The sequence below is a fragment of the Dermacentor silvarum genome, chromosome 1, assembly GCF_013339745.2.
Source record: "Dermacentor silvarum isolate Dsil-2018 chromosome 1, BIME_Dsil_1.4, whole genome shotgun sequence".
NCBI classification, from domain to species: domain Eukaryota; kingdom Metazoa; phylum Arthropoda; class Arachnida; order Ixodida; family Ixodidae; genus Dermacentor; species Dermacentor silvarum.
In genome coordinates this window covers 174,934,968-174,956,313 of record NC_051154.1, presented here as the reverse complement: position 1 = coordinate 174,956,313, position 21,346 = coordinate 174,934,968, and the positions used below count along the sequence as shown (strand labels likewise).

General features: G+C 45.8%; 2 protein-coding genes across 2 annotated transcripts in view; both read right to left on the bottom strand.

Moving 5' to 3' along the window:
• LOC119436415 (influenza virus NS1A-binding protein homolog B) overlaps positions 1-19,107 on the bottom strand; it is an 85,829-nt gene extending 66,722 nt beyond the window's left edge. The window contains exons 1-2 of the mRNA XM_037703257.2: positions 18,923-19,107; positions 18,406-18,543 (exon numbers count right to left, since the gene is read on the bottom strand). The gene's annotated coding sequence lies outside the window, so the exon portion shown is untranslated. The remainder of the gene's footprint in view (positions 1-18,405; positions 18,544-18,922) is intronic.
• An 813-nt stretch (positions 19,108-19,920) lies between these two features.
• LOC119436414 (RPA-interacting protein A) lies at positions 19,921-20,827 on the bottom strand. Its single transcript, XM_037703256.2, has one exon. The coding sequence runs from the start codon at positions 20,796-20,798 to the stop codon at positions 20,109-20,111; it is 690 nt and encodes a 229-aa protein (XP_037559184.1). The 5' UTR covers positions 20,799-20,827; the 3' UTR covers positions 19,921-20,108.
• Positions 20,828-21,346: the final 519 nt, after the last annotated feature.

Genomic DNA, 21,346 nt, shown 5'->3' with positions numbered 1-21,346 from the left:
CTATAGTGTGTTGCCTCATTTTTTTTTTATTTCTATCTTTCATCCCTCCTTTTATATCTGTAGTAGCCTGTCAAGCCTATCACTAGGCTATAAGCTCTCAGTACGCGCGTTTTGTGACATACTGGTCAATGTACGCGATTTCCTTGCGAGTCATTCTTCGAATAGGCAAGTTTTGCAGACAATGTAGGCTATGTGGCGCGAACAACACGGCGGTGAGTGTTGAAGGGGCTATTGCTCGGAGCTAGCTGTTTGAGTTGACGCTTTTGAGCTTTCTATGCAGTTTAACTCGGAGGAACGAAAGATTTAATACATCTTTTCATCCACTACTGTATACGCGAGTGCGTACTTAAGTGTGGGGCATATACGCAATGTTGCTTTTGAGTATATAACAGTACGCTGGTTTTGGCTGCAGATTATTTTGGACTTCACAGTCTCTGCACTACGAAAAGCTTTTGTGGAAGAGGTGTACATCCCAGTAGACGACAACACCCCCGGAAAGGCGGACGATATCGTAGACGTCGTTAGAGACCAAGAAAGATTGCGAGGATGTCCCAGTCGACAGTGACAATGACTCGGAGCTGGAGACGAATGACGACCATCGATGCCATTCTAGATTGCTTGGTATCTGCTTGATCTTTACTCTCTCTCTCTCTTCATTAAAACTATATCTATACTCAACAGTTAGCTATCTCTATAACGATTCCGGATCTATCAATCTCTTCCTTGCTCCTCTCACCCCTCCCCAATACTGTAAACGCCTCTTGATTATCTCGACTGCTGACCGGTTAATGATTCTATCCCACTTTGAGTTCCAGCACTTCCGGATGGTGGACGTTACCTACGGGTCTCGTTGGGTGAATACCTTCCCATTGGATTACGATTTGCTGAGTCGTGTCCGGACTTCTGCTGCAGCAAACATATGCCTCATCCTGTTGCGAATGTTTGCTTCGGCATGTTGTTGTACTGAGTCAGCCAGCTCGGGCCTCGAATAGCAAGGCACGGTCCTTTCTGTTATCGTACAGATTTGCCCTCACGCCTTTTTTCTCCCTTTCTTTTTAATAACTACGGGTTGCATATTCGCTTCTCATATGCCATTCGCCTCGACAGCGCACCTGTTGTGCTTTGCGCACCGGTTTGGTGGCGCAGCTGCTCTGAAAGCAACAAGCGCCACTAAGCTTTACGGCACGACACGCATCTACTTCCTTCGTAATGCCGCTGCCGCCTCATGTTCGGATTCGAAAACATTAAATTATACGTTCAAAGAAACGGCGTACTGCGCGACTAGGATCTGTCCGCCGGTAACAATATTTTGGACGCGATGCCGGCTGTTGTAACGGGTTAACTGTTTAATTTGTTCCTTACGTGGACTGTCGGCAGCGAACACTACAGGAAAGTCAAGCTTCAGGCCATTCAGGCTGTTGGGCGTAATTTGTATGCAAGACGCGAGAATCGCGTAAAGTATCATTCGAGGGTTGGTCTCCGTTTCGTTGGTGTCAATTTTATGGTCAGCGAAGGCTCTGCGCGTCCTCTCTCGTACACTATATATATATATATATATATATATATATATATATATATATATATATATATATATATACAGGGTGTTTCAGCGAACACTTTCAAAAATTCTTAAACGTTGCCTGTGGCAGATAGCCCAATTCTAGTTAATGCGCTGGTCTACTCGAAGAGGCGGATATTACTTGCACAAAAATTGAAAAGCATAATTGAATAATCAACAAAAATTCAATAATTAAGTTTTTAACTAATTACCTGATGACCCATATTGCAATTTACAAATTGTAGGAGTGGAGCTCGCAAGGCGGATCCACTTGGAACGAATTCTCGGGATGACACCAGTTTCGAGATATCAACTTCTCGAAGAAATGCGTTGGCGTTCCAGTTAGTTCCTTAACAAAACATCGCTTTATGCATTTAAGCACAAAATTAACTGGAATGCCAATGCATTTCTCCGCAAAGTTCGAGAATTAATATCTCGAAACTGGTGTCATCCTGAGAATTCCAAGTGGATCGCCTTGCGAACTCCACGGCTACGATTTGTAAATTGCAATATGGGCCATCAGGTAATTAGTTAAAAACTTAATTAGTGATTTTTTTAATTGGTAGATTATGCATTTCAATTTCAAGCGGCCAGGTGCGCGGCAATTTTGCGTGTATTCGCGCGCTTCTTTCACTCCGAAAAACACTTTTATGTTGCACGCATTGAGCAACAAAAAGCTGTATCGGGAGTTTTTCATAGTGCTCTACAATTTTCTCATTGACACTTTTCATCTAATTATAATAATTGAGAAGTTGATTAATTAATTAGGACTGATTATCTAATTAGGCGGAATGCAAAAAATAATCTGAGTATCTCCAAGCGACAGCAAACAGCATTACCTTGGTTCTGCCCAGCTACGTGACATTTGCAAATTTTTAAGTATGGCTAAAGATACGTGGGACACCCTATATATATATATATATATATATATATATATATATATATATATATATATACACACATACAGGGTGTCCCAGCTAAGTTTACACAAGCTTGAAAAATATTCCGGTGTGTTACCGTAGGTGCGCGACTGAAGGTATGTTGTTGGCAACATACCTTTGCGTCACTAAGAAAGTCCGCGGAATAAAAAAAAAAAAAAAAAAAAAAAAAAAAAAACGTGACTACGCGCTTGTGCGCCGCAATCGCAGTGCTCTAAAACGTCATGAACGATGAAAGAGACAGAACATTTGACTTCGAAGTTGGCGCAAGCGACTGGCCTGCTCAGTTGCATTGCCGAAAGCAACAGACGCGTTCATTCATGATAGCGTTACGAAGAACCTGAAATCGTCGCCGCGCTGCTCGTTCATACGCGCCCGATTGAGATCATTGCGATCGTGACGCGTAAGCGGTTAGTCGCGTGCTTATTTTTATTTTTCATATTTCGCGAGCTTTCTTCATGGCGCGAAAAAACAAGTTAGCATTATAGGATATTAAATATTGCCGAAACAGACATCTCAAATTCTCTACAACATCCGCATTGGAAGTTTTTTCTCTTAAATTTCGGACTGACGAAGTCCATTACTATTGACTAATTATGCAAGCGAATGCAAAAAGAAAATTTGCTAAAAAGAATAGCCAACATGTTTTAGTCGCGTCTTCCTCCAGTCTAATATATCTGATTTTATTTCTTATTTCGGATTACCGTTGTTTTGAACTCCATCACAGGAGATCGCGTTTTTTTTTTTTTATTGTGTTCATCTGCTTCCTATGTACTCTAATTAAAATTGAAATACGCCCGGTTGGTCTTGCATAACAGGGGACTTAGAGCGCATGAAAGAAGGGACGATTGCACAAAAGCGAATGCAGCACGTGAGTGTTATCTGTCATTCGTCACTAGTGAGCCCATACGCCTGCGGCCGTTCACCTGTTATGTAGTAAGTACCACCAACTGAAAAAAAAAAAAAAAAAAATTCGTCGCGGTACATGTATGCCATCCTTCGAACAGAAAAAGTTCGGAGGATACGCCTCCTGGCCAGCGCTAGCACCGCTGTTGCGTCGCAAATGGGGGACCGTTCCCGCATCATGTGGCCTCTGGGCTGCTGTGCCTTTGTTCTGCGTTTTTCATGTTTGTATGGCATTCTTTACTGCTGCTCTACAAAGACCATGGTGCCTGGGTTTCAAACCAAGTGAGGTGCAGAACTATGTGGGCATAAATATACAGTAGTTCTAGCGTTGTACCTGCAGACTGCCTCATTGATAGCAGTCTCTAGTGCAGTCAGTGAGGCATTGTTTTTTTTTTTTTTTTGGTAGAATCGACCATGTTACTGAATGAGGGCTCTCAGCAGCCTTCTGAATCATCTTCCATTGACATGGAGGTTAGGAGAGTCTCTGATAGATAGGCAGCAATGCAGCTGCTAGGTGCTTTCCAGCCTGTACTTTTGTATGATGCCTCACTTCTGCAGCCAGGTGTCTGTGCCAGCTCAAGTGGTCTAGTGAGCAGAGCTCATGATGAGGTTCTCTTTATGAAGGGGTGGTAGATAGGTATTGTTACGAGATATCGTGGCATTACGATAATAGAGTCGGCACACGATGTGCTAAGTCGCGTGTACGAGGTGCCGACGCGCGAAATGCCTGGTCGCGGGTCCAAATAATAGACGCTCTGTAATCGCGCAGTCGGAGGGGCCGACGCGCGAAATGCCTAGCCGCGGGCTCGAGGAGTCGACGCTCGAGCTGCCGACGCGCGAAGTGCCTAGCCGCGGGTCCGACGAGTCGACACTCGATGAGCGATGTACCGACGTGCGAAATGCCTAGCCGCGGGCTTGAGGAGGCGACGCTCGATTAGCTTAGTCGCGCCTTCCGAGGTGCCGACGCGCGAAATGCCTAGCCGCGGGCTCGAGGAGTTGACGCTCGCAGGGCCGACGCGCGAAGTGCCTAGCCGCGGGTCCGAGAAGTCGAGACTCGCCGAGCGATGTGCCGACGCGCGAAATGCGTAGCCGCGGGCTCGAGGAGTCGACGCTCGAGGTGCTTAGTCGCGCAGTCGGAGGCGCCGATGCACGAAATGCTTAGGCAAGGATCCGAGAAGCCCGCGCGCGATGTGCTTGATCGCAGAGTCGGAGACACCTACGCGCGAAAGGCTTAGCCGCGTGACCGAGGATTCCGTGCCCGAAGCGAGGTCGCGAATCCGCGTCACCGATGCTCCGAATGCTTAGCCGCGGGTCTGAGACGTCTACAAAAAGCGGGATCGGCCACGCTGCTGCGATGTCCACGTAGCGCCCGCTCTAATACTAGTCGAGATTACGGAAACCGCCCAGAGCTCGCGAAGAGACCGCAACAAGCGGTGCAGACGACGCCATCGCGAAGCGAGCACCGGACCAATGGCGAACCGCGCTGGAGTCACGTGGCGGGCGCGGGCAATCGGTGGCTCCGGCACGACCTTCAATCATTTGCTTTTTGTGTGCTTGTTTCTGTATGGAGGAGATAGCTGAAGCGGCAAATTTGAAGACGGAGAAATGCGCTTTCCAACGAGTCCAAGATGGCGGCGCTCGGCTGCGCCGTTCCGGAGATATCGTGGCTTGAAAAACGCCGTTTTTTCGCGATTTCCGCGAAATTTTCGGCACCTTGGCTGATACAATTTTTTTAGAGCACTTCTACTTGGTTTTCAGCGATCATATTTCGGAATCAGATAAAATAAGAGTTACAGAAATTGAAAATGTGATTTTCAAAAAATCGACTTTTTTTGGCCAGCCATTTTTCGCGATGCGAAAGCCGCGTCCCCCTTAATCGGGACGCACGCGCTAGTGCTGTTTAGTCTCCTGTTCGCAACTAAGGCTAATCATCGCGTTGCAAATTCCCCGTTGGTGCAATTGTCGGCGATAGACGCCGCCAAATCCGAGGCTGTTTGGCGCAGTTAGGCGCAATTTTCGTCGATTGTATCAGGATGGCGCAGTAAATCCCATTTGGCGCACTTTGGCGCAGTTGGCGCAGGAGTGGAATCACTGCACTTGACCATACTTTCACCTGTTATGTAGTAAGTACCCCAACTGAGAAAAAAAAAAAAAATTCGTCGCGGTAAATGTATGCATCCTTCGAACAGAAAAGTTCGGAGGATACGCCTCCTGGCCAGCGCCGCATTTCTGAACTACCAGGTGCTTTTTTTTTTTTTTTTTTTTTTTTTTTTGCCTTATGCTGCGCGCGCACACATACACACACCGTACCTAAACCCACGCCGTTTTTGCAGAGGTTACACGGATACGTGGAAATTAGCAGCAAGAACAATTTCAAGGTTACTTTCGTTAATTACCTAAAATGTGCTAATGATTTTTGAATGAGCAACTTCAGAGCGCATGTTGCAAGTGCAACACTGAAGTAGAGCAATAAAGTCATGTCTGTTTAGCAGAAATCGTAAGACTAGCACCACTTTCAAAATATATGTCGCCAAAATAAAAAAAAAAAAAATGCCTCGGCGTGTTAGTTCAGATCGCCACGAACTGTTCGAGGCACGCTTTTGGGAAACAACTGACACATCAATGCATATCACAGCCCACTTTAAGGTCGCATATCTAGAAAGTGTTAGTATTTTCGATAAGCAGACGTGACTTTACTGTTCTGCTTTAATTTCGCAATTGTAGCATGCGCCCTAAAGTTAATAAAAAATTAACATATTTAGGTTGTTAAAAAAATTTTACATTTTCTTGCTTCTAATGCCCACCTAGCCATGCAGCCTATCCGCAAGAACGCCAGGAGTCGAGATAAGTTTTTTTTAAATGTTCCGTAAAGGAAACAACTGGTGATATCACTATCGGAAAAAGAATTTGCAGACCTTTAGAGCACTCGACGCACTGCTATTTATCAAGTTGTTCGCTTATTTACCTACTTTGTATTTTATTCTGCTCAAAGCTGTTCAGAGCGGTCTAGGGACGGAGGACTAGTGGCCTTGTATGATTGACGTTTCGCTTTAATAAAATCAGTTGTACGTGCGCTTGTCTTTGTCGTCTTGCGCTCGCTCGTCCGGTCTATAACTACGCGGTCTATGAGGACAAAAAAAAAAAAAAAAAAAAAAAAAAACGGATTCCTACGACTAACACGGCAATGAGATAGGGCGGCTATATGAAAAAACAGGGAAGGGGGGGGGGGGGGTTTCTTTTTGTTAGGGTAAGCGGTTTAACGGAGCGAAATAGGGGATTTATCCACGCCGCGTTGCTTTATTAACCGAGGACCGTATCGATAGTCCGTTACATGCCCCATTTCACTTTATATAGACGTTCCCTGTACAGCCAGGCACTATTCTGTACAGCAATACCTCAAGGTTTAAGGCCTTTAATACACAAGGGAACACGGCCTCGTCCATAACGATCCGCTCGACAGCCCATCAAAACGAAATGTGCGTTTCTTTACCACCGCGCCGCTCTGTGATCTATTGCGCTCCCTCATGAAGCGTTGTCGTAGGCTTTCCTGGGAATTGTATCACAGGCAGAATCCGGGAAATATTTCAACTGTTTTGGTCAACCCTATAGACACAAAAATACGTGACAGTGCTAACTTTTTTTTTTCTCTTCTTTTTAACCGCTACGAAGCGTCATGCTTTCTGTCAGGCGTGGGTGCGCTTCGAGACAAATAATACGGCTGCGCGCTGCCGGTGGCACCACTCTTAAAGTTCAAAGCTGCAACAGGAGGTAGCGTCACGTGACAATATGAAGCCTAGTCCAAAAAAAAAAAAAAAAAATTGGAACACCCACGAGAAAAATCGCCCAAGCACGTGATGACAGGCGGTGTTTGTCGTCTTGTTTGCTGCGCCGCTTGCGTGGCAGTGCGCTATAGCTCAGGTGAAATGTGACGTGAACCGCACGTAGCTTAAACAGGCAAGGAAATAAAACCACAGACCAAACCAGTGCGCAGTGAATAATGCGGACGTTCCGGGCCTAGTAGTAGTGTATAAAACGCGGCGAGAGAAAGGGTGGAAACTCCAGCGGCACTCGAGACAACCACGGTTCAAGCCATCTATACGGCATGCTGTCCCCGGGATTCAACGCGCGATGTGCGCATTTCCCGTGATTCTCACAGTGAAAGTAGGGAGAGAACGGCGTCAGAAGTGTTGCCTCGCGATGGCTGGTTGCCTGACGTCATGCTCCCTAGTTTTTTTTTTTTTTTTCCTCTAACTGCAACGCACGACGCCACCGGAGTCGCGATCATTACAAAGCAACATATGAACGAAGGTATTCGCAGCCTCGTGCATGCGTTCGAATGTGCTATAGATGAAGTAGTAAAGATGTATACCCGCTGGGAGGCTAACATATGTAGCGCCAATCGCAAGTCAAATTGCACTACACGTGGTCGAACAGAAGCAAAGTTATCAACGAAAAACAAGGAACAGGTCGCGGTGAAAGGACAGGAAGAGAGGTACGACGGTACTTCCAATTTCAGACGTGTCGGCAACGAAAACTACAGCGGCAAGCTAGAAAACTACATTTTTGCTTCTTTACTGCGAGAGATCAATACGCACATGAAAGGCGTGCGTGCCAGGAGCCCTCTGGCGGTAAAACCGATCCGATAGGTGAGCTCGCGTAGAGCATGCATGGGGACACGGCTGCGACGTAGACGGGATTCTCGGAAGAGAGAAGCAGAAAGCTTATGCCGCAGTAAGGCAGCAGCGCATGGGAAGCCGCGGGAGGAGCCAGCCAAACAAGGACGCCGCGGCGTCCGACTGACCATACACTGGTTTCGGCCGCTCTACCCCCCGCACTGGGCTCCCTAACGAGACTAGGGCGCCGATCGCATGGCTTCGCCGAATCTGGCCAGGAGAGCGTTCTCCAACTCCTACTGCGGCCTTGGGCGGGTTCCGAGAACAACGGGCGGGGAGAGCGCCCAACAGGGCACCGGGGGACGTTCGAACCTGGGCAAAGTCTGGACGCCTACCAAGCCGAAAATAAAAACAAAACAGAGCGGCACGACAGCCCGACCCAGCACTAAATATAACCGCGGGGCTGGCAGACAGTGCCGCCGTCTCGCTCATTCATGTCTACTCGCCGATTTTTTTTTTTTTTTTTTCTTTTTCGCCACTCTTCAGGTGATGCACGCGCTGCTGGCCGTCTCACTGTGGAGTCGGTGACGTCACCAACGTAACCCGGCACGAAACGAGAGGCCACTCATTCCGGCCACGTGCCATTGACTGCTGGCGGCTAGATGGGGCACCTTTTCCGCATCGACCGACGGCCACGACATGCGTTCTGGCCCAAATACAGCAAAGGCGACAGTTACATTTCGCGCTGATCACTGCTCACACATACACGGGAAACTCCTTGCGGCGGGCTGTTAAATTTCACGCAACCTTTCAAACAAACATTCCTGCATTCGTGTGACAACGCGGTATACGTTACCGATTTATTGACGAGGTTTTACGTCCCTATGAGCTGGAACAGGGCTTTGAAGGACGCCACAGTGGAGGGCATTACAACCCTATCAACGCTGTGCCCTAGAAAGCATCGGCGAACGCCGAGCAGTCGTGCCGTTAGACCGCCGCACAACACCGTAGGATCCGAAATCCTTCGGCGTCATCGCGGAATGCCTGAACGTGTGGCAGAGCAGCGACAAGCAACGTGTGGCAGACGACGCGTTTTCAGACATGCTATGCCTTCCCCGCAGTGCGCATGAATTCTTCCCGAAGTCGCAAACATGACACACGTGGTCCGCTGCGTGTCGAGTGGCGATTTAGCCGAACACGAAATGCCGCTGCGCAGTTTGAGGCTGTAGAATGCCTCCTCTGAGCGCATCAAAATAACCTTTGTTGGGGCGCCTGATGGTATAGAGACGACGCCAGCAATAAATACGATCGCTCCCCGCAACCTCAACACACACAAGTTCAGTCCGCAAGTGGCCGCCGAGCTACCTTGTTTTGCCGCGGGCCCAGAAGATGCGCGCCTGTCTTGGCATTCAACATCGGCCATCTGCAAGTACTCAGGCGAGAGTTTACGTCTCCGCTGCCTGTCTTGCGGACCCTGAATTTAGGCTGCAGAAGACAACTACGACGTGGCTGTGGATAAACAAGACGCGCGCCGAAGTGGCCGGCCAAAAATTGTTCAGCCAAGACTACCATGGGACGCGCGCTATACCGTCGTGTTTTGGTGCGTGGGCGCGCCCTAAACTGCAACGAGGGTGCACCAGCTACGTGGCCAGTGAACCGCGCACTGCTGTCGGTCGATAGTCAACAGAGGTCAGGGCAGCTTTGTTTCGAATACACAAGCACGCTAGGTATTCCTATCTTAGTGACCAGTGACCAGGTTGGGTGACCTCATAACTCCGATCGCGCAGGCGAGCAGAACCCCGAGCGAAGCCCCTCGGGAGAGACACGATGCAGACCATGATTGGAGGGGTCCGCCCGCAAGGCGATCTCAACCGGTACCATGCAAACAGTGGCATAGCCAGGGGACGTGGCACACCGGGAACGACGAAGAAAACACCAGCAGATCTTCATGCACCCGCATCGCAGACGTGATCGCTGTTCCAAGACACTCGGCAGCTCAGTGGCGGCGCGGGGGCACGCAATTCGCTCACTATTTTTCAGAGTCCGCATCATAGCTTTGTCAGACCACAAGATTTGCTATCCTTCGTCGAACTACGAATAAAACGCCTTCAGCGAAGATACGCCATACAGCTGACGCACAGTTCCTGGTATGAACGAGTCTCCTGTGCAATCTCAGGACATGGTCAAGCCCGAGATTGACGTGAGAATTGGCGCATGCAATGTAACGATGCTACTTTAAGCTATAAAAAGTAAGCTATAAGCCATCTTTAAAGGATCTAACATACAGTTTACATAACTGCGAGATCTGTTTTTGGTGCAGATGTTACCGGGACCTGTTTGTCTTTTTTTTCAACTAAAGGCATTTAGTTTCTTTCTTTTTTTCTTTTTTTGAAGCTCTGACCATAAAACAAAATTCAGCTTCGAGCAGTCTGTAGAATTTAGCTTACTAAAGAGGGACTTTAGCTCCAGGCCAACTGTAACTTCAACGCAGAAAGGCTCATTAGACAGCGGGCTATCAGTAACGCCGCCGTGCAGAGCTCCGGATTAATTTTGACCACCTGCGATTCTTTACCGAGCACCCAAAGCACGGTACACGATCATTTAGCAAAGCTTACCCAACGCAATGCAGCCGCCGATGCAAGGAATCGAACTCGCGACCCCACGATCAACAGCAGAACGCCATAACCAGCGATACACTGCGGCGGGTTGTAAAAGCTTTCCATATTTTTTGTCCGGCTTGAAACACGCGCGTCCTATGTCACAGAATTACTCATGACAAGTTTACTCATAAAATCAGCTACTGTTTCTAGACTGCTGTGCGTTGACGTGCTGTGCGACCTCCTCCGTTAGGGATAATTAGTTGCAGAAAAGAACCACTCTTCTGTACTGCCATAAATTCTCACTTCACCTGAAACAGGTACTATGTAACTGTATACGTCCCATGCGATTTTATTTGCAACTGTACACTGGGGAGAACCACCTTTCGTTTCCGGATTCAGTTCATCGTTCGTACTGCTAACGCTACGCACTGCAACGAACCCCTGAAAGCAAGTGCGGTAAAAAAAAAAAAAAAAAGGAAGAAGTCAAAGTAAGGAAGCTTACACGCGCTGCGCGTAGGCTACCGCATAACGCAACTTAAGGGCCAAGATCTGAGATAGAGAAAACGTGCATGGCATGACCCAGACGCTGGATACACATCGCAACGTCGCGTGAAGGTAGGTGCGTGAACAAGCACGTCTCAAGGTCGTCCAGCTGCACACCGCTAGACTGCGTAAAAACCTAGCCGAAGGTACAAGCCAAACACAGATGAACGGGCCCAAAGGCGGGTATCGTGGCGCTCCCACGTATATGCACAGCCGCTCACAGCACGGAAATAAAATGCGGTCTATTTGACTGCCGAGTCAATGTAGGCGGACGCAGAAGCTACGCGCCTAACCAGTGCAGCTCAAGGTAACTCGAGCGTACAGTGCTAAACAGCACAATAATTAAAATGCCCGGAGACTTCGGGCTAGTGCGGCCCTTACCCATTTCGTAATATGGCCCTGGGGTTTCAACACATGATGACTGAAGTGCCCAAAGTTCTCTGCCCCCTCAACTGCAGTGGATGCTCGCTATCAGCTGCGACTGTGTCCAGGGACAAAGGCCACGAGAGAAAGAAAGTGCTTAGAGGTGCTGGGATACGGTCAGACAAGACCATAAACTACGAACGTTTAATTATGGACATAAGTTGCACAGGCCACTTATGCAGCTTATTCACGAAGGACTGCACGTATTTATTTAAATATGCCGCTTTGGCAAACCATGAGATTAAATAAAAAACAAAACTGAAAATGCCCACCAGTGAAGACGTAACGTCCGTCACACACATCGAGTCAGAAAACAAATTTATTGCTTGCATGCGTTTTTTTTTTTTTTTTTTTTTTTTGCAATCTTGCGCCGCCCCATATTCCGACACCTTTAGAGTTACAAATCCGATTGCCGCTGGAGGTTTGAATTAACTTTTAGGCACCGTGGAGCAACGTGGTGGCGAATGACGAAGTCGGCTGAGTACAAGTCGCGGCTCGACGCACTTGAGTCACTGTCACCCGGAAGTAGAGCTTGCTTGCTTTGTTTGCGCATTCAACCGTAACGACTCAATTCCAATCCAATGACATTCCTTGTCGCGCTTCGTCAGTGGTCAGAACAGCGCTCAGGCTGCGTTATCAACGCGATCAGCCGGCCGTGACCGGTAGATAAGAGTGGCAAAGAATCGAGCGGAAGGAATCGCTGTTACATTATACCGGCCCAGGCTTATTTATGTCCTTCTTTGGGTGTTCACGCAGACTTGTGCATATAACGACTTACATTTAATTACTTGTAATCAATGACATTTTTTAGTTGTTTTGTAATTTATCGATTACGTTTTTCAGCCACCAGTTACTTTATACGAGACAAAAAGCTATAACAGGCAACGCCGCTTTGAACACGAATTCAGCGGGAACTACAATAAAACGCCCGCGGCCGTGCCACGCAACATCGCGGATGTGCATGCACAGACAGGCAAATCCGGCGCTGAGTATTTATCTTAACGCTCCACCAGCAGACGTTGGCCGACGAATGAAACTGGCACTGCTATGGCTCGATACGGATGGCCACTTCACACGGAAGTTGAGGAAAAAATCCGGCGACTTGCAGGATTTTTTTTTTTTTCAATTTTTTCATTGGCCCTACCAGGAGCGCCTTCTTTGAGCCCCTGCAACAATGTAGCGCTGCGCTTCATAAAGGACACAGACGCGAGCATCGCGACACTGAGTAACCAAAATCTTGCGCGCAAGGTCATTACCACACCGCCCTTCCCTTCAGCGCGCACATCGAGGAGTTTTCAGGGTCGCAGCCCCTAATGTCTTCACAACAAAAGAAGACGACAGTACGAACATTTTGAAAAGCAAGTGTTAAAGAAGATTAACCTGTGAAGGGCTGCAGAGGTCAGCTTGTTCTATTGTTTTTGTGCAATGCTAGTGAAGCTGGGAGGAAAGTAACGTAAAAGTAATCAATTACTTTTTAGTAATGACTAAATTACTTTCAAGCTGCAGTAATTGGTCACTGTAATCAATTCAATTTTCGAACGAAGCAAAATATCAGTTTTGCCATAAGGGCAAAGCAATGAATGCGATAGCAACATGTTAGAATATTACAGTAAGTTTAAGACTCGTAGCTGTAGTGGCAGTATGAATTGAAGTAAAAGAAAGCTAAGCAAAAACGAGCTGTTGTGCTTGGGGTCCTGTTTGAATGCTACCATCGGACAATTTCATTTATGTTTATTTATTAAAGCACATGTCTTTCTTGGCAACTTTGCCACTACTTTTACGCATCGGGTATGTTTCAAACCTTTCCTGGGCTGGTCGAAGAGGTAGTGCACAGCCGCGCCAATAAAATTACCATAATTTTCAGGTTTGAGCTCTCCGATTGTTTCCCACTTATAATATTTAAGTCTGAGAAGATCAAAGATAAAATGCATGCGCTGTCGGTCTTCTGTTTCATGGCATTTGTTTGTGCACTGCCATTATCAAAATTTTGAGGAATAATTTCAAGAATGCAAGACCTGGTATGAGCAACTTTAGTGCTAGAATGGTGTAGCAATATAACCTGCATTTACCGCATGTCATATAGCATGGCATGGTATATGGCATACATATACCTAAACATATACGGAACCTCACGGCAATGCAGATGGCAAAAATTCCCATGGAGTGCCCATACAATTGCTATCGCAAGAATAAATTGTACTCGTTTACTTATTTTTCTGGAACGTGTACAAGTCTGGTGGTCAGTGACAGGAAAAGCTATCTACATTTGGTGCAAGTCCCAGCTCGTCAAAAGGGCACTCCGCTCTTAACCTAGCAATTTCATACAGAAAGCGAACAGTGCCGTCGAGTCTGAAACAGTCACAGTACCCTTTAATTCAGAACTCGCTCGCATAAAACATTATAAATGTCTTGAAGCCTGTTTCTTACGAGTGGTGAAACTGCATATTAAGCGAGAGCTCATCGCAAGCGGGGTCTGCAAAACAGGTGACTTGAGATCACAAAGAAAACAAAATTGGCCGACGTGGCACCAAGAGTAATTTTCAACATGCAGCAAGGAGAATGCCGATAAAAATTTCCCTTAGCGCCATCACACATGTTGGTGTAAACAAACGAATGGTAATGCAAAACAACAATTACACCTGCGCCTTTCTCGCTCTACAGAAACTCTATGAAGACATATACTGCGGTCTCATGCATTCGTAGCGGAGGATCGGGGTTTTTAATACCCCAAACCGAAAGACGTGGCATTGAGGGCGCTGCTTACTGGTGCTTTTGCAATGCCGTCTGGGAAGCACAACAGGCAGCAAGAAACTGGACAAAGGTACAGCAATGTGAACACCCAAGCGACGTACGGGTAAGGAGAATGAGGATGAAGTAATAACAAGAACGAATGGCAATGACAGAAAAACTTGTACGTGGCTAATAAACAGATTTTTCATTGGCCTTACTTGAATGTGTTGCAGTGATAACGCAAGTTATGTTATAGGTTCTGATGAAAAGTTGGTGAAAGGAATACCGATCGAACGGTTCTAGAAGCACCAGAAAAACTTGCGTTATGGCCTACATGCGCAGCAATGACTGCGTGATCAGATTACGAGAAAATTCAGCTTTCTTGCGGATTTCACATGAAGTTTCCCAAAATCAAGAGAGTCTGCACAGAGTCTTCTTGTGTAAGGAGGAACCCTTTAGTATTTAATACGATATTCAGCACTTATCTACTTCGCAAGAAAAAAAGTTGCAGGCACAACTTTTCATTGTGGCTATAAACAAGTGTAGAATTGAATTCTACGGTTTTACGTGCAAAAACCACGATTTGATTATGAAGCACACCGTAGTGGGGGACTCCGGATTAATTTTGAGCATCAGGGGATCTTTAACATGCCCCCAATGCACGGGATACAGGCATTTTCAGTATTTCGCCCACACCGGAATATAGCCGTCGCACCCAAGGTTCTATTTTCATTGCTTCTAAACCCCCAACACAGGTGTTTATTAGTGAAAGTATAGTATAAATGCTTTCATTCCAAATTGAAACTCCTATGAACGCTTGAATACTGCTGAGATGTTCCCTCCATGAGTGGATCCTGGTACATAAGCAGAGTAGGTTACACAGATAGTTAAACACGCTCCACAACACTCGGTTCTGGCTACACAGGAGCCAGAAAGAGCCAATTAGTGGCTGGCAGGTACCCAAATATGTCTAGTTTGAAGTTTGTTGAACACAACAGTAACATGCGTTCAGTAACATGCGTTCGACAGTAACAAGCGGCAAACCTCCCTGACCGGCTGCTTTCTGCAGCTGCCGGCGACACAAGTTTATGCTAGCTCCGTTACTGCGGCAGCTCACATCCCCATAAGTGAAAACAAATTTGCGCTACTTTCTTAAAAACCAGGCAATTAAATGTGCCAAGTGTTATACTAAGCGAAGCGGACCCCAAAATGCGATTGTTCTACAAAATTTGAGCAAGAACAGTGATTTGAGTGAAAAGCCAGATTAAGCAATGAAACACTAATGCAAGCCAATACCATATAATGATCCTAGCTAATGACCCTAAATATGAAGAGGCTGAAATTATGAGGACAGAATGAAGCTTTAGGTACACAGGTGAACTAGATGGCTCAACGCATGCCAAGGAGAAGATAGAACATCTTTGAATTGTTACAAAATGATTAACTCTGTTGATAACAGAATAACTTCAGTAGTCAAATGTTATTGCATGAGAAGAGTTCCTTGAAATTCAGAGATGTTATGTGCAAGCAAGAGAATTTCACTATGCTGAACATCAAACCCAAAAACATATGTAGTATATCCCCCAGTACTGCATTTCCTAAAAAAACCACCTTAATAATATCAATGAGAAAAAAAAACACATTTTTTAAAGCTACACAGATGTTTAAAAGCCACCAGAGTCAGTGCAGTTCTGCTTCTTTTAGTGGATTTCGTGAAGAGTCAAACACTACTTGCAGGTCAAACCTCAATAGTGAATTAGTTAAAAATCTACCCAATTACCTTTTATCAAGTTACTGTAGTGCATAAATTGCAACTGCAAAAATGAAGCTAGTTAGCACGCAAGGCCCATGTTCATTTCGTAGAAATTCGGCCCCTCGAAACTGGTGGTTTTATTGAGCTGAAACATGACTATGGCATAAGCACTGCATGAGTTCTAATTCCGCCATTGCAATATCTGCTGTGAATTAATTAAATACTTCGTAAACCTAATCAGCAATCTTTTTTTTTTCACAACAAAGTGCCAAATGAGATTTGTTGTGCAAGTACGTCTACCTCTAGAAGCAATCCAGTTTGTGCTTTCTGGCAACAGGTGACTCTCGAAAAATTAGTGTAATCGAGAAAGAAAGAGGAAGAGGTATGTTTTTCTTCAGACGCTTCTGCAGAAAATGAAGGTAACAGCCCACATCTACATTTTCACTGCTATTTAAGGGAATTCTTAATTGTTTTTGTTACACAACACAACTAATAGCCTTGCCAAATAGGAAAATTTATTGCCGGTTGTTGTAGATCCTATTAACTATGTAAATGGTATTAGGTTCATGCTGTGCTATATGGGAAAACAATGTTAATAAATTTAGCAATACTGGAGCATCACATAAATGCAAAAGGAAAATCTGTAGAGAGTCCTAGTGGGAAGTAAAACGTCTGTCCCCAACTTTCTTATAATTGAACAGTTTTAGATAATCACTATGGCAACATATAAGCTACAGTTATCCTAACAGGCTCAGAGCTGATGGGAGTGAAGTACAAACTTAATTAGCGTAAATAAGCAATATGGCTGACATGGCAGAGCACATAGAATGCGTGGTCAAGGAATCTGTCACTTAATAAGGGACAAGATTAATTGTTCTTTTCAACAGGAAGAAGTATTGCCTAATTAAAACAATAAAAAAAGCACTTCGTACAAACAATTATTTCGTTGTTTCAATGGCACTATAGCGAGTGTTTTTAATTTGCAGCCCCTGCATTTCCCCAAATGAGACCTGCCTGAAGATGCCATAAATGTTAATTTCTTTGATACAAATGACAGTTTGCCAAGCAACAATTCACAGTTCTGAAATGCGTTTTAGTTCTGAGTGTTTTAGACTTAGATGAACAATGTCCATTGATCAGACACTATTCAGAAAGTTACCTTAGAAGAAAACAACATAAGCAGATTTATTTGTTGTAATATTGATGCCCACACTTGCCATAAGTAAGTCAGACGAAGGAAAAGTGAAATAGGTGCCTATGGTACCCTGATAAACACAAGCACTTCTGGACTACGGTGTTTGCAGGCAGTATAAGGGCAACAAACATCGAGCTTAAGTGCAATCTACAGCACTGCCAAGCTACAGCTGCCTCAGCTACAGGTGAGGTCGAACCCACGGCTTCAGCAGATGCACTTACACACATATGCCACTTTCTAATTCTACACAAATTCCTATCCGTAATCATTCTGACAGAGCACTTTCAGAACGTTTGCTTGACATAGTTCACTTGGATTGCCCAATCAGCCCAACTGGAGTGGCCTAAAGTAAAAAAAAAAAAAAAAAGAAAGAAAGAAAAAAAAGACTTGCATTTACACAATCTTGAGAATGGTTACAATACCATGTCCAAGATTTTGAAGTGCTGGCTTCCGAAGCTAAATGTCACAGACACCAACACGGCCGATATATTTCGCACACCTTCTTTCTAAGGCTACAAACGTAAGAGTTGGTCAAGAGCAACAATTAACTAGTGAATCGCCACAACTTGCAAACTAAACTCTCGGCATATCACATGGGCCTACTGAAGGTGATGAAATTCTCACGCAATTTCGATACAGCCGTATCCCTATTCTATTAGTTCGATTGTTCAATCGGGTAAAGGTCACCTAAAAAGTACATTTCTCGCTTCGCTTACAAAAAAAAAAAAAAAAAAAACAATGCGCGCGCGAATGACGTTAATTTGCATGCACATCCGTCTGATCAGTAAACAATATATATGTAGTACGGCAATCATATCCATGGAATTATAAACTTCCGATTCGTTATAGAATATTAAAACCAGCGGCACAACAACAGAAAACAAAGCTCATTAGTCTTCCTCGCACATAATCTTGTTAGTCTGCCTGGCACATAATGGCGCTTTCGAACGCGGCACGAAAGCGGAGAAGACGAAAGGGAGAAGGGCCGTCTATATTCACAGTCATATACGTATACAGAGGGTATAAGCTATTTATAATTATCCTTATCTACTGCACAAGAAAGCAACGAGAAACAAGTGGGCAGTACTGACATTTCAGCTCGAAACGACACGCATGACCAAACGGTACACATGAAGCACAACAAACCTTGATGGAGGATTGCTTGTCGAACAGCAGCCGTCATAAGAACACGTGCATGCCTTGCAGCGAAGTGACTCGGCAGGGGGTGTTCGGAAATGGTGGCAGTCTAGCCAGATGACCGCGAACAGATTCCTCGCCTCCGAGCTGACAGAGAACAGAAGAAACGCCATTATACCACAGTTCATAGCGACGCAAATGTCAAGGAGTAAACGGCCTTTTTCTGGCTCATTCTTCATGAAAAAACGCCAAATGGGCTGCTAAACCTAACCCGGCGCGAGCCACAGGCCGCATTTAACACAAGCCTTACAAGCGAGAACAGTCTGTGCAGGAGCGCGGAGCAGAGCATGTTGCTGGCTCGATGTTGCCATTCATCCTAAGCCCGAAACATTATAAAAGAAACCACCACTACCTACTGAAAAGCATCCAAGATGGTACCAGTTAGCTGAGTGCACGAATGTGAACATGTGAGAAGCGTATGAGACGCACATCGGAGCATAATTCGCAAGACACGCCGGTAACCTACCTGCGCGGATGTCTTCAGAGGCTCCACCACAGGTTGACAAAGGTTTAAGGTAATTAATGTCTAGAAAACAGACGTTGTTACCTTTGCTCTCGGATTCAGCCCAGACAGAACCTAACGGAGCTATTTCGCGAGCACCACCAGCTGCAGAGAGAAGTCACGACTGCGCATGGAGACGAAAGGACATCGCGCACTCACAGGAGCCTCGCTTATCCTAACAACACCGTGACGTCATATAGCAACCAATCAGAGAGCTTCGCAGCTGCGGGGCGGCGAGCTCATCTACGCTCTCGCGCGCAAATCTGCGAGCGACTTCTTCGATGTCCCCGACAGATGGCCTAAATGCGTTAGCCGATTTACCAAGAATATAGCATCTTTAATATTTTGGCCCCGGCTGAGCGTTTTCAGAAATGTATGGTTTGATGTATACGGCGAAATTCGTTACTTGGGACCAAATTTTCACAGAATGCGTGGCGACATCTTTCGTAGCCATACCAATATCACACAAAAAAGAAGAAAAACAGACATCTTTAGAGTTATATGCCTACAGCACTGCTTTGTTAATTGAGTTGTGGTTGTTTTTGCAGACAGAATATATGCCATAACAAAACAAACAGCCATCTAAAGTCACGCAGAATGGCATTTTAAATCACTGATCGCAAAGCCCTGTAGCACTGGGATGTGCTGCCACCCAGAAGCAGCAAAGGGATACGCTTGCTAGTTCGCCCGCACATGTGTTGGTAGATGGCAGCACCGACACAGACAAACGCTACATTTTTTTTTTTTTTTTTTCCCCGTTGTGGAATGATTGCTTAGCAGCCAAGTGCTAAGTATGTTTAACGAGCTTACACCTTTACAGAAATAGAGCGCCTCTTTCTAATGCCAAATTAAGTGGCGTGGCACAGTACTCACTTTTACTGCGGGTAGCACGGATGTTCGCTGCCAATTGACTTGGCAGCGAAAGCTTCGCAGTTTCTTGAGGGAAAACAAACATCGCACGATACCGAATTTCAAACTCTTTAATGAATGCCACAATTTTTAACACCAACTAAAAAAAAAAAAAAAACGCATGTCGACTGAACATGACTACGTAACTTCAGAGAAACTTTTCACTTTTGCAGCTTGCATTCAGCGTAGTAAAAAAAAAAAAACTTGTACTGATAATTGTTCAAACAAGATAGCAGAAAAATCACAGGACACTGCTCATAAAGTCGCAGCAGTTACACAGGCACACCAAGGCAGGTTCACATGCCTCGATCAGCGAAAAGGTTAGAGATGATGGGCAACGTGTCGAGTGAGACTCAATAGCACGCTCGACACACAGCCGGAATTCTGTCAGCGACAGTGCAGTGGGAATTGTCAGTCCACAAGCGCAGATAATCCGCCCTTCTTTCTTGTTCAAATCATTCCTGAGGCACACAGGACATACCACGATTTCGCTGCTCCACGTGTGCACAGCAGCGTCAATTTCCTGATTTTGCAAAGCAAGCATGCTTTCATACTGTTTCCAAACGTTCAATTCCTCCTCCAGCAATGCAGCAAGCGTTTCTTCCATTAGCTGTTCGTTCACCTGAGCTTCATCCCACGGTACTCCAGCAGCAGCACCTTCTTCACCCCTTGATAAGAAGGCTGTAGACGACTCGGCAGACGCAGAATGAAATTTGTCCAGCTCCTCCCGAACAACCTCTGTAACTGAGTAACGGAGTTGTTGCTCACTGTGACATGCTTCTCCGGTACTTCTAAAAGAGTCGAACAAGGCTTGCCTTCCTTTTCTAAGCCTCTCCCTGCATTGGTTACGGTACGTTTCTTTCCAGGGCGGCGTTTTGGACTTGTAAAGCATCTGGTGCCGCGAAAATACATGCGCGCAAGGAGACGCCATCTTGCTGAATGTTTGTATGAGTAGCGACTTCGCTTGGCTCGACTAGAGTGTACTAGATTGTACACTCTAGCTCGACTGCGGACCGTCAAAAGCTCGTAAACTAATAAGCAATATTTATAACACGGCGTCTCTGATGTATTCTTGGCTCAACTTCCAGTTAGCAAAATTATAGGTTTTGAGATCAGTCACTGTTACTCAGATGTTACTCGGAGGCAACCATTGCTGGGCAGCAAGGCATTTTTGGTGCTTGCATGACACAAAAGCATGGCCTTCAAGATTGACTTTGGTTACTCCTAGGTAGCATCGCGACTTGCTGGGGCCCCTTATGCCTCAATGTAGAATAATAAACCTGATTTTATCTGGGTATTTCAGCTCGGCACATGTCATTTAGCTTGCCTGAAAACAAACGCCTTTTAGCCATAAGCACGACTTTCGAGATGCTGACGCGCACGCTGAGCGGAACGTTTTACTCTCAGAGGCCATACATTGGGCTTACCGCTGCTGTAGTGTTTGGGATCACTAGAGGCGCCAACGAAGGCTATTACATT

Coding starts and splice junctions, on each gene's coding strand:
- LOC119436414 (XM_037703256.2), bottom strand. CDS start 20,798: ATGGCGTCTCCTTGCGCGCATGTATTTTCGCGGCACCAGATGCTTTAC.